This window comes from Megachile rotundata, chromosome 16 (genome assembly GCF_050947335.1).
Source record: "Megachile rotundata isolate GNS110a chromosome 16, iyMegRotu1, whole genome shotgun sequence".
NCBI lineage: Eukaryota > Metazoa > Arthropoda > Insecta > Hymenoptera > Megachilidae > Megachile > Megachile rotundata.
In genome coordinates, this window is record NC_134998.1 from 9,961,778 (window position 1) to 9,975,604 (window position 13,827).

Here is a 13,827-nt window from a genome sequence, read left to right on the forward strand (position 1 = left end):
CCTAGTCAACCGAGTGTCCACTCGCTACATTTCTATCAGACCAATTCAATTCGTTTATTATTAAATTAACCGAGCTCTTGCATCGTATCCATTTTCTTCATCAGAAACCGAACGTGTTTTTTCAAACCGACTGCTCGAGTCAGTTTCACGACTAAACTCATAACGATAATAATCGAACATAGGTAACAACAATAATCGAATAGTCGTATACGCGCGAAATTTAACGATAAAATCGTTATTGCGATTACGGTGCGCGCTTTCCGTTACCTCGGATATTTATGGATTACCATAATTCGATCGACTTTGTGGCGATCGAAGGATGTTACAATTTCACGCGTCACCAATTTACTTTTCCGTCGTGTCGCGAGGAGGAGGAGGAGCGTGTCGGCAAATAGTTTCCACGCTACCGGGCTTCAGAAGCTCGAGTTTCGAAACCGAGACTTCGTTTCGGGGGAAAACGTTCGAATTACCAATTTTAACCGGCCGTATCCCGCGGTTTTCATTTCCAGCGATCAACCCTATCAGGCAATAGCGTATACATACACAGCTAAACATACGGCTTCGGGAGAGAGAAGACCGCCGGAAATGGGAAATGCGTTGGAGAGCGGAGCATGGTACAATCGGAAACCCTTTTCGTCGGACTTTCATCGTTTCCGTCGGAACGAGCCACCATGTTAGCGTTGCTTCGAGCTGCCTGTATTGCGCAGCGACCACGTCGAAAAAACTACACAACTCGGCAAAAAACATTTGTTCTTCGTCGAAAGGGACAAAATACGGCTACGAAAAATATCTGCATCCACGATTGTGCATTATCGGTCGGAGAGCAACGGCCCCGTTACGCCGTCGACTTTCGTCCGCTCGCGGACAAATTCTCGCCACGATTTTGCTGCGAATCGATATCCAACTATTTCTCTCGGCAAGCGGCACGAAATGGACTACGGTTATTTGTCGAGAGAAAACTTGTCGAGTTTCGAAATTTGGTTAGTAGTCGGGTGAAAAATGCTTATGGTCTTGACCATAAATTATCACCGGGGATGGACGATCCAGTATATGACCGACACGGGCAATTCTCGGTATGGTTTATGTAGAACGAAGGGGACAAAACATAAAGTGCGATAGATGATCGCAAATAGGAAATCACGATTTCGACCCGTTTCCGGACCGACCTTCGTACCATCTGCGGCACATAAACAAGTACGGAGGGGCTATCTCGATAATGGGCCACACGATATAGAGAATGAGACCCCGAGTGAAGCTGGAATGGCGTTAAAAGAGACAAGTCGAAAAAAAAGTAGGCAAGTCGTACTTACAGCATCTCCTTGGCGGCTGAGCTCGCGAGGCACATCACGCTGGTGGCGGCACAGCAGTCACGGTCACAGTCACGTAAGCTCTGAACAACGGCCACAATTATGTCGACGACGGACACAAGTAACGAAACACTCATCACTGTCACCAGCCTTGCCCGTTTTTGGCAGTGGACGACGATACGGATAGAGTCCAGGAGCCGTGCGCGTCCGTGCTCTACACAGTCGAAGAAAACGGGCAATTTCCTTTCCGTCCTCGTTCCGCCTGCTCGTCCTTTAACCGCGAGAACCTGCGAACACTTCGATGCAACACAATTATCGCACTTATCCGGCACCCAGAAGAAAAATCCGACACACGGAGTCGGCACTGAGCCACTGCCGTACAGGCAGAGCCGATTGGAGGAGGAGAGCAGCACGCTCCTGGCTCGTACGATTTTAACCTCGCTAGTACTGATTCGATGCAACCGAGTTTCTTGACTGAGCGGCCGATCCTCACCGAGCCGTGCCCCGCGAGACCACACTGCTGCCAACTGTTCTAGCCTTTGACCCCCACATCACTAGCTTCTTTGATGGCGGTGTTATTCAAAATTCGGCGAGATGATTATCAATTTATCCTGTCATTTCAACGTTTCACTATATTACCATATTACTACTCCACTCTTCCGCTTTTAACTTGTATCAGTCAGTCCTTTACTATTTTTTTAACTAACAAAAAAGTATATGATGTCAGACTCTGTTCATTGAAGTAACATAATAAGATAGAACAAAGACGTACCTTTTTCAATTCAGAAACTTATTATGACTTCAAAGTAATGTTACAAACAGAGTCATTCTCGCATCTTGTTCGTAGAATAAGAAATCATCCAATTATCAACTCTTACACTTCTGGAACAAAATTATTCTGCGCAGATTGCATTCATACAAGTTCGAAGACAACGTACTCACCGTATACAAAGAGCTAATTCTTCCTACAAATCTGCCATAAATCAAACGTAAACTTATATTACCATTTTCTCGATAGCATAAAAGAAGTTTGTAAAAATCTTTTCATCCGCAGTCGATCGGACAGATGAATTTTTCCATCCCGCCAAAGAGAAAGCTAACGGACAACTCAAGAGTCTCTTAAGGTGCTAGGGATATTTTGCGACTGCATGTTGGTGACAAAAAATCATACATTGGTCACTCGCCGAAGTGGCGGCACACGATTGGTCGACTAGCGGCTTGTTCAATGGCGTGGCAGTAACTAGTCCAATAGAGGGGGAATTCTGAAGCGTCCAACTGCAACGGTGAGGCCCTGGTTTTCCATAAGAGTCCTAACCTGTCGGCTGTGCTTGGTCTCGATCACAACATCGATTTCGTGTCGAGAATAGCTTCGTCGAGAAGCACATCGTTCTCGAGACTGTGAAAATTGTGTCTGGCTGGCCGGACGGTCGCGTCGCGACGCTCGTGCTTTGTGGTTCGCCATTACTCGCAAGACAACGTTTCAAGAAACGATGACGAAAAGCTGAGAGTACGGTGTTCGTATCGTGTATGAGGTAGGATTACTTTTGTCATGTATTCTTGACAAGTGCAGTGTTATTTGGTAAATTTATTCAAGTGAAATGCAATTTTTCCTTTTTTGCTAGGGAATGTTATTCAATATTTGTCGAACGTACGTGTTTCGTTGAGTGTTGATCTGCAAAATAAACAGTACCGATATAGATCTTCAATGATCATTTGGAAATTTATCATTTTTATTCAGTTTTCGGTAAATATTGAAAAGGGACAATTCATGAAAAGTGTTCTTAATTATATCTGTAGTAATTGACCTTTTAAACACAGGCTAGCTTGTGTACTTCGATAAGTGTCGTATTTTTTTATGCGGCAATTACGATTAATGTATACAAGGGGGACTGTTGATGAATAGTGTGCAATCAATTGCGCGTGTTATTTGATAATCGTGTGTCATAACTTGCAGTAAGAAAAGTTTGTTTAACGTGTAAATATATGACAACAACTATTGATTCGTTTATCGTCGTGATACGTGATATTTTTTCGTGTAACGTGCAATGAACTTTCAAATGATGTTCCCATTACATCTCAAACTTCCGTACGTTTATAGATTTACGATTCTCGAAAGTGATGCGAGTCGAGTTATCGATAATGTGTTAGTAGATTTACGACGCACATGACATTTGTTAAAGCATCGAAAAATTATTAGCATCATTTGATGCAGTTACTAATTTATTACCGAGTTTTAATTGTGTTCTTAACATAGAAAATGTATGCAATTACTAATAAATGCACTTGCATCAAATTTATAGGTTATGTGAGTGATACGCACATGTCTCATTTAAATCGATACATTTTTGTTCGATCGTACTGTTACTAAATTAAGATATCGTCAAGTCTAATCCATAAACGGTAAGTTTTTATTTGTTTATTCAGTTGATTTTATGTTTTTAAATAAAATATTTTTTATTTAGATCTCAATAATACTGATTTCTGCGTCGGGCACTGCAAAGTTTAAAGACAGCACTGTATGCATGTTGAATTAAACATGTAAATGTAATATACATATGTATTTCATATCGAGGTCACGACCCAGGAAATACTCGATTGGTAATACATTTCTGTGAAGTTTTTAAAGCAGATGCAATCATAATAAATTCATTAAATGGCGTAATAAAATTATTTATTTTAAATATTCGAATTAATATTCATCGAGTATTATCACGGCGTTTGTAAACAAAACATCTGTTTTTATGACAATGAATTAAAATTAACATGAAAAAAAGGTTAACGTAACACGAGGCGTGTCTTAATTAAGCACCAAAATTTTGACACAAAAGGATCTTGGACAGGGATGCATTTATATGGTCTTATACACCATACCGTTCGCTGCAAACCGGTTTCATAGCGGCCTTCTGAGAACTCTATCGAATTGACGATAAAATTATACCGTTCCCCATTTTTACAGTATGTGTGTATCATGTCGAGTAGTTTACGGTCGTTTCTAAAAATACATGATCAGATCGCATACGTAAAATACGTCAGTATGTAAATAAATCGTTTCTAAATTATTCCAATTTCATGTTCACGCTTCAAATTTAAATGTACTGTCTGCCAGTGACGGATTTAAGGAAAGATAGGGTGACTACTTACATCCTCTAGATTCCTAGATTTCCTCAGGATATTTATATTCTAACTTTTCTATCTTTTATGTTCTATTATTTTTTTATATGTAAAAAAGCGCGAAGTGCAGGCTATTGCTAACGAAAGAATCCGAACATTTCCGAAGATCACCGAAAAATACGTACGAAAACAATTTCGCGCCAATTACGAATGACTGCAGTGATTAACGCGTAATGAGTAAAAAAAACACATGTACTAGTTTCTTGTTACATATCAAGGCTTCTAAATGCATGCCCGGTATGTATTTGTCGTCATCCGACAAAAATCGATCGAAATCGAAGTTGGACAATGCAGGTGCTTCCCTCGTTAGCAGCGCGAATGAGATATGCCTAACCATGATTACGATACTGTTAGAATGCTCCCAATACGGTGGCAACAAGAACACGAATACACGTGCACGAAAGCAGACGAAAGCGGTATCTATCGCGCGTGCTCGAAAGTGTCAGTGAACTCAAATATAGCCGCTAGGTATATAACCGACAACGCCATTCCGTTCGAATTTTTTCCCCAAAGCGTTCGTTCCACACACTCGCGGTATATCGTCCCTCTGAGCAAACATCCCTGGTAATTCGCGTGGCTAGCAAGGACGAACCGTGGATGCGCCATACGAGGGTGTAATTTCCGTTCACGTAGAACCGGGGCGAAATGCAACGATAAAAGCGGCCTATCGTAATTACCGGTGTCCAATTTCAGGCGTTCACCTCTGCTCGCGTTACTTCGTCCGTTAGGATATATTGACACGTACGCCTTTTATGGGGCTAATCAAATGTAGGGTGAAAATATTGTATTAATTAATCCGCTCATTTTATATATTAATTCCGTCATGGTTTTTATATTCTACCCGAGTGCAAGTTTATGACCACAGTAAATAGCACAACTTTACGATTGCACTGTTATATTATTAATTATACTTAAAATGACTATGAAACAATGTACCAACATTATCGATCGAATAAACCCTGCGTTTCGGTTCTCTAGGGTATTTAATTACCGAACAACTGAGCGTTAAACCCCATTGATTAATATTCTAACCGGTATGAACCAAATTTAATTTCGCTTAATAATTCAGCACGAGTTGGGACGAGATTTCCCTGGGTTTCGTTTAAATGTACTGCATAAATTCTGTCCTGTTTTCATAAATTCTACGGCGTTACGCAAAAATTGTTGCTTGCACCCGGCACAGCGAAAATGTGGATGATTTAATACACTGCGATCCTACAGATTTATTGAAACGAATATAAAATATACAATTGAATTGAAAATTCAATTTCTTTCGTCTTGTATTAATTAGGAATATATCTACTACCTCAAGTCGGCGGCAATATAGCGAGAGTCCTTTTTCCTAGTACCATGTCAGTCGTTTGAAGGAATTATTTATTCAATTGTCTGTAAAAAACCAATGTAATTATCAGTACAGTGTTAAGTATTATCATATCATTATTCATTTAGACGTGTTAACATTAATCAACTTAATGATAGTCATTGTATCGACCGATGCAAGAACTGATACTTCGTTGAAAGCCGAAGGTCACGACCATAATTACATGGGGTTTAAAAGCAAGCGGATTGTCTGCAATAGCATGAAATTTTATGATCACCTTGTAACGTGACGAAATTTACCTCGTTTAATGACAAAACGAAACCATTGATCTAACGCAATCCTTGAGATTCTTCGAAGACAGTTTCACCGATGGACACGATCTAGTTCCTCATCTAAGCCGTCCTACATTGACTTCGTGGAATTAATGTTGGATGATTAGAATGGCTAAACTAGGTCACAGCTTTTAGAATCCTTTCCGATGTTCTTGAAACCCTCTGAAATAATTACCTATCAGCTTAGAATTCCAATATGTAGGACATTTTAATAACTCAGCTTTATGTAATCGTTACGAATGTGTTATAAATAGCTATCTAATAGTCTTGTGAGCAATGCTTACACGTTATAGTACATACTTTAAATATTTAGCGTTCTGTAGTCACTATAAATGATAACCATAAGTCATCACAACTACCAAAACTGTTTCATAGTAATTTTCTTGTCAGACTAGTCATGTAGACATACTGCCATTAACAGCAACATCAGAAGATTAAACATCAAATACAAGATCTATATTAAAATTTTCTACAACCCTAAATCTCTACCTTCCTCATCTCTAAATCTATATTTATATCTAGATCCATTTATCCTGTTATTCCCGGTTATCATAACATTGAAGCTGTATTCCTGCTATCGTCGTGCCACATTGTGGGAATTAAATTTCTTTTCTATAAGCAAGGAATAGTAGCAAAAAGTGTGTTATTCAATCCTGCAAATGGATCTGAAGCTTTCCTCTGATACCACGTTCTGCGTGTACGTTTCCTCAGGTACTCGTGTCCTTGTGATCCATCTATGTTACACCGCCGTGTCCACGGCACAGCCCCGTTTAACCGCAGGTAATATGGTGTATCCAGTTTCCAGAATAAAATAGCAAGGATCCAGGGATGCGAAACTCGTGGAATACCTTTCGTGCTGAACTTTACACCAAATCCGTTCTATCTGGTTGCCTAGGAAAATCAATGAAATTCTTAACGCGTGTAGAATTATTATTTGAGAAAGCAACAGGTTCTATGAATTCCAGGTGGAACGATTAGGTAACGATAGCAAAAGTAACTATGCTGTATTTACATGAAAAATGATTATACGATTCATCGCAATCATCGACTTTCACTCGCTGAACTGCAGGCTGCAACGGTGTGTTGTAAATTGCTTTCCTGTTCGAGCCTCTCACCCCTTGACCTTATTCTTCGTTTTCACTTCGTTGCGTGGTGGAACAAAAGGACCTCTCGCGTGTTCGTTTTACAATTCTTTATCGTGCGAATATTCCTTTTTTAAATTATGTGCCTGCAATTTAGGCTTGCTTTAATTAATGGGAAGAAGGGTAGATTCTTACCGTTTGTCCAAGGACTTGTGGGAAGATTCAAGGTTGGAATCTGCATAGACTTTTCCTAGACTTTATCCTCTACCTTTTCAGCTCAGATATTTTCTAGGTTCAAAAGTGTATGTTCCATCCAACCATACAAGTGCACTGCATTCTAATATTCTTCAGGATTGAAAGATATCCTTAATTAATTTACTGAAGATTTTTTTTCCAGAAACTATTTATGACTAATTAATAAAATTTTCTATTCTGCTTGCAGAGATGAGCGGTTCTCGACTTGGCAGGGGCCGGGGTGGCCGCCTAGCCGTGTACGGGGGTTGTGGCGTAGTGGTTGTTCTACTGGTGTTCCTTTATCGAGCTGCAACCTCAGAAATGGCCAGGCTTCGAGAACTCCATGTACAGTGCGCTCATCAGCAGGAGGCCCTCGCTGCTCAGCTTCAAGGTATCAATCCAGCACCCTGTTATCGGATTAAGATTCTTGTTAAAAAAATTGTAAACTGTACAATCATTTGATAATACAGAATGATAAGTTTTGTATTTACTCACTAATCTACATCATCTGCTACATTGTAAAATATTGGTTTTTTGATAAATGTGTTAGTTCTGTTATGTTTCCTTAAATGCTTTGCAAATATACTGTTCTTATCTTTTGATTACGGTTCACTATTTCAGACTTCTTTAAAAGGCAAATTTTAATGAAGGAAGATAAAAGATGCACTGATATGTTTCTTTGATTTCCAGTGATATTCGAGTACAAAGTGCGATTAGAAAAGTCCCTAGCCGAGGAGAAGAGCTCAAACGCTGCTGTGAAGCAGGAACTTCAGCAACGTGCTTCTCGAGAAAAGTCTCTAAGAGATAAGGACAGTATAGAAGCGATGCAGCGGTTCAACTCGCTTCAGCAAACTTACAAGCTGCTGCAGACGGAGCACCAAGATCTGCAGGAGGAGTGTAAGAAGCGCGAGAAGCAGGCCTCAGAGGACACAACCAGATTAGAGAAAGCGTTGGAACATCTGAAGACCAAGTTCTTGGAGCTGGACACCGAGAAGTCGAGGCTGAAAGAAAAGTATGATGATGTGATAAAGAACAGTGGAAATAGTAATAGTACCATTGATCACCTGAAGAAAGAAGTTATGCAGTTGAAACGTGAACTGGAACAGGCTAAGGTACCAAGGCTATTCGTATAATATAAATCCTTGACACGCAGATTTGCTTTTAACCAGAAATTTATTTCTACTCCTGTTAGAAATCGTCTAAAGTAGTTAACCCAAGTCCGGCGAGTTCACCACCCTTACAACGAACGGGCCAACAGGCGAAATCTGGATGGGCGGAAGCTAGGAACCAGGAACAACCGGTTGGTCCATCGCAGCAACAACAGGTAAGTCCACCGAACAACGACGATAAGAATCCGCAGCCCCTACACGCGCCCCTCGCTCACCACGCGATTGGAGATCCCTTGCAATCGAATGAGCAAAGATTAAACGAAGAAACGAACGACGGCGACGTTCAGTTCGCACAGAAGAACGGGAATATCGTTCCTGTAGGCCCGAATGAGGCGAAAGACGGAGAGGTATTACAAAGACCTGTAGAAGTATTACCGCAGGAGAAGCAATACCAAAAGGTAGACAATGATCAGTCAACGACCAGTAGAGTAGTAGTTCATAACATTGTAACTGACAGTGTTCACAAAACTGATAATCCAAAGGAACAAGTTAAGTCCGCTGTTCCTCTTGACGAGAACAGTATGCCACGAACGTCTGAAAAAGTTGAAGAGAAGTTAGAAAAGGCTCACAACAACGTAGATGGGATTTTCAGTCAATTTTTGAGGATGATTTGACAATCGAGCTGGAGCAATTGCACTCCTTTTCATTGAAAATTCTTTGGATAATTCTGTTAACCCATAACTGATGACTCCATCAGATGCCAACCATTTTTTCTTCTTTAAATAAAGGATAACTAATTGTTTAATAAGGAAGCACACTTAATTCACCTACTATCTCCTTTTAATTTTGTTGATTTATACTGTTTATGCCACAAAGTGACCACTGTACCAGTTATGGGTTAATGTTTCAGAGTGATCTGTTTGAAAAGGAAGAGCTTTTCAAATTAAGTATCAGGTTGTATACTCAAATATGGAACTTCATAAGTTCGCTATTGATTTCTGTATGACTGAATATACCCTAGCTCAGGTTCTAACTGTGATTCCTTTTAAAATTTGATGTGTTTGCGAAAAACGAACAGTCCTGGCTCGTGGAGATTCAAAACAAGTGCCTTTGAATACTTCAGTTATTTGCACTTTCTGAGGATCAGAGTTTCTTTCTGTGTAATTTTCCTGGTAATATTTACACATGCACGTAATTTGCATGGTTTGTACTGGGTGCTGTAGATAGTTGACTTCTCTAATTGATTCAGATAACTCAAAGATATTCTGTAGAACCACATTTTTAGCAAATTATTGTAGAGTTTATAGAAATTGTTGACATGGTGATAGAGGATGTGAAAAAGTTGTGGAATTGTGTGATATAATTATTAACCATCCTTCTTTATTAATTTAAAATTGGCATTATGGAAATATTTATTCAAATCAACAAAGCATAGAGGTGCCGCTTCTGTTCCTTTCAAGTGCACTTAATATTATGCAGTTCCTTTTTGCAAACAACTTCATTTCTTTTTAGAAATATATTTAAATATATCAATGACAATAACCTACAAGGTGTATAACACAAAAAAGTGATGAAATATCCTGAAAGTGAGATAAAATTGTTGCATAATAAGAAATTAGAACAAGGGATTTGTGTACAAGAATTTTAAACATTATAATTAATATCTGAGTGTTGAAATGTGAAGTCCACTAACGCTATTCTATTTATATTGTTTTAATGGTCACAGGTGTACTAGGTGTTCTAACATTTATTTTTACACAGAGTTCTCTGACTAAGGTGTTAGAGGTGCAATATTTTAGATACTACTTTGTGCAACAAATGAACAAATATTTGCAATGACTGTTGATTTAAAGTACTATTTTTTTTATACATTTATATTGTTATAATTAGCAAATTGTCTTTATAGAATGGAATGTATTAGGCTGTCATAAGTAGTCAATGAATTTTTTAAATAAATTATTATAGAACTTCAGTATTTGGAATTCAGTTAAGAACTTCAAATACTTCTGATTTCATTACTGAAACTTTGAGTTGACAGCCTGATGCAATAAGGAGCTTTTTGAAAGGTTTATCTGGAACAACTTAACGAAGAAATGAGTAATGTACATGTAGCTTGCAAACTGTATTGAATGTGCCTGTATGTTTGTGTTAATCAATGCATTAATAAACTGTTATTATTTTGATCTGCTTGCATTATTTCTGGCACCCTTGCACACTACCTAACTAAACTCATCTGCTTCCATTATTCCTAGTTTGCTATATATCAGTTCAAGTTTTTTTCTGAGAACAGTTGAATATAATTAATTACAGCTTTTTACTAATTGATTTTAATAGTTTTTCTTTCATCTCCTAGTGAAATAATTCAATCACAGAGGGTGAAAATGATCAAGATTTTGAATGGTTCTAAAAAATGATATATACTAATAAAATAGAATTTCATTATTTCCATTTTTCTTTTGTTAGAATAATCTTAGTAAACAAGATGGTGATTAAAAACTTTGCTGATTAATGTAGAATATAGAAGTACAAAATTAATTTAAACTTTGCGCTTCTGCTTCCTTGTTCAATGAAATTGCTTTCCAGTAACTTGCTCCTGCCCTGTTCGCATTAAAATGCTGTTGCTTCCTCAATCATTTGAAAATGTAAAGGAATTATTAAATACAAAGAATTGTATTTTTAATTTTAATGTTCAATTATTAGAACAATAATTGTGATTCGCAAACAATTGAGTTTCCTAGCTTTTAATTAGAGTTCACAAATTTTTATTTATGTCATAATATTTTTCAAAGGAAACAGCATGCTTTAAGCAATAATTTTTTATTCATATGCTTTTATAGTTTTCAAAATAAACTTTCAAAATGCAAAGCAATTATATTTGAAGAATAAGTATTGTTTTTGAAAAACAATTACTATGTCTCAAAAGAGGTAAGTAATATGAAGTATCTCCATGAGGTATCATAAAGTTAATGAAATCATTAAGAAACTTAATGAGATCATTATTGAGATGGGAAATTATAAAAAAAAGGGTGTAAGTCAATAGAATTTACCTTGATCGGATGAGGGTTAAGATTTACATCAATGATGAAGAAGCCAGAAAGAAAATCCCCTTTTTCAGAGCACGGTGACCACTAGCTCAATGAAGTCGATTCCAGCCATAAAACTGGAGACTTCAACACCGGCCAGCAGCGGTAACCCAGTATCGACGGCCCTCGATAAGCCTCATCCTCTTGTGAAACCGGCATCAAAGGCAAAACTTCCGGTCGGTGTACCACCCATTCCTGTGATGATCGACCCGAAGCTGGAAAATCGTGAAGAAAAGAGGGATGAGCAAGAAATGTCTAGGAAAAAAAAAGAAGAACCGAAGCTTTCCGACAACCCGGAAAGCAAGGAGCATGAGGTCGAGAACGGGAACCTGGAACCACCGTTTCCGGCGGTATCCGGAAGAAGGGGGGAAGAGCTGCCGGCAGAAAGGAGGGAAAACAGGTGGTTCAACGTTAGACCTGGCGTTCAGGAAATTGGCGACGAATTGAATCACATTCGACTTCCTGGGTATTATTTTTATTACATGAATATTTTAGTTTGTAAAATGAAAGTTTGTCAATTATCTGTTCAATAGTTTTGCTAGCATAACTATGTGTAGTGTGATTAAAAATACTTTTAGCCTAGATGATGGTGCAGAACATAATGTTGAAGCAGGTGATGACCAGTACGAAGGTGTTGATTATGATAAAGAAACCCAGCAAAAGAACAGTGACTTACAATTAGTAGAGGGTGAAGATGAAGGTGAAGGTATGATCAATTAGAACTTTCCTCTTTTAGTGTATTTTGATTTACTTTAATGTTCTTTGTAATTTTTCAGACGAAGAAGACTATCCTCATAATCTGAAACAGGAGAAACACGAATGAAGGATCATTTTTAGGAGAGGTAATAATTACTTAAGCTATTGAAAAAAGATAATATTATAATATACTGTCCATGTTTTAGATTTCAAAGGTTTTGGATAAAGAAGTACAGACCTCATTTGGGAGGAATATTTATTGATTAGCCGAAGTCTACTACTTAATGGGCTAATCTCATCATTGGCATTAATTTACCAAGAGAAAAAGAAAGAGCAAGATTTTAAGATAGATGCACCACACTTTTGTTTTCTATTCTTCCTTAATTTTTAAATCAATCTTCATATGAGGAGCTAGCCAAATGGTGTAGATAGTCGATACTCTATACAGATGCTATTTAAGTGCCACTGCTCGGCCAATGAGCAAATTGTATTTTTTATGAAGAGATTTGTGGAGTGGTTTGAGCAGAGGATCGATAAAAGAAACAGACTGTATTTTTCTAGAATTAATTCTAAGATAGAGATGATATGTATTAAAATTTCCATGATCAAAAGAAAATTTATTGGAAAGATTCATACTTTCATTGGCAGATATCATTTAAAACTAAACAAATTAAAAACGCATTTATTAATTCATTTAGAAACACAAAGATCCCAATCAGAACAGTATTTTAAAATAATTGTTAAGTACAATATTTTACATTTATATAAGTTTTTAGCCTATATTTTTATACCTATACAATTTTATAAAACAAATCTAATCTTTCATTACGTACTTTTGAGAATCTATTTTCCCTCTGTTGCTATGTCAATTGTGTGAGATTAGTATTGTTTCTGATGTTCAACATAAAGAAAAATTAATGATGGAACGTTCTGCCAGTGAAAGAATTGATCGTCCTTTCCTTCAGCGAGGCAAGTACGCAGAATTTGTGACTTAAATGCACTCATTACTTAAGCGTCACTGTGAAAGTTTCTAAAATAGGGACGATCAACTGATTGTTCTCGTCGAAACCGTGCAATATGATCGTGCAAAGATAAACGTGATTTATTTATTGCCTATCAATCGTCGTTCAGGCGCTAACAATCAAGACTTAACAGAATGAAAGCAACTACTTTAAGGAATTTACTACGAGTATAGATTAATATTTGTTATGATCATAGATATCTACTTATACACTGACCCAGAGAGAAGTGATTCACATGTACATAAAATTCTTTTCATAATAAAAAAAGCAAAAACTTCACTTTTTTGAGTTACTCCATCACATTATCCTTATATCTACAATGTTATAAATATTTTTACTATATTGTTAATGTATTAAGTGGTTATAAATACTTTGCGAACAAGTTTCCATACTTTTTCAAATTTAACTTCTTTAGTTCTCAGTTCCTACTACTAGATGGCTAAACTGTTGAATCATTCTATTTCAGAATA

At 37.5% G+C, this 13,827-nt stretch overlaps 2 protein-coding genes and 1 long non-coding RNA gene across 15 annotated transcripts in view; 1 reads left to right on the top strand and 2 right to left on the bottom strand.

The window, feature by feature from the left end:
* The window catches only part of LOC100881637 (uncharacterized), a 42,160-nt gene extending 39,763 nt beyond the window's left edge, over positions 1–2,397 (bottom strand). For 5 of the 6 annotated variants that reach the window (XM_076541620.1, XM_076541623.1, XM_076541622.1 and 2 more), the window contains exon 1: positions 1,311–2,397. The gene's annotated coding sequence lies outside the window, so the exon portion shown is untranslated. The remainder of the gene's footprint in view (positions 1–1,310) is intronic. The other variant, XM_076541619.1, reaches the window with a different exon arrangement.
* Positions 2,398–3,747: 1,350 nt separating this feature from the next.
* On the bottom strand, positions 3,748–13,300 carry LOC105662276 (uncharacterized). 8 transcript variants are annotated; one of them, XR_013041136.1, is made up of 6 exons: positions 11,604–11,725; positions 7,409–7,854; positions 7,144–7,322; positions 6,099–7,022; positions 5,320–5,864; positions 3,748–5,236 (listed from the first exon to the last, which is right to left on the bottom strand). It is a non-coding gene; the product is annotated as an uncharacterized LOC105662276 (long non-coding RNA). The 8 variants fall into 8 exon arrangements; XR_013041135.1 differs by having other exon boundaries at positions 3,749–4,299; positions 4,449–5,864; XR_013041142.1 differs by having other exon boundaries at positions 3,751–4,299; positions 5,785–5,864.
* LOC100881745 (uncharacterized) lies at positions 7,658–13,636 on the top strand. The gene is made up of 7 exons (XM_012283468.2): positions 7,658–7,838; positions 8,138–8,559; positions 8,640–8,771; positions 11,672–12,105; positions 12,218–12,345; positions 12,416–12,481; positions 12,542–13,636. Exons 1-6 carry the CDS (start codon positions 7,658–7,660, stop codon positions 12,460–12,462), a joined length of 1,344 nt encoding a protein of 447 aa, XP_012138858.1. The 3' UTR covers positions 12,463–12,481; positions 12,542–13,636.
* The last annotated feature ends 191 nt before the right edge of the window (positions 13,637–13,827 follow it).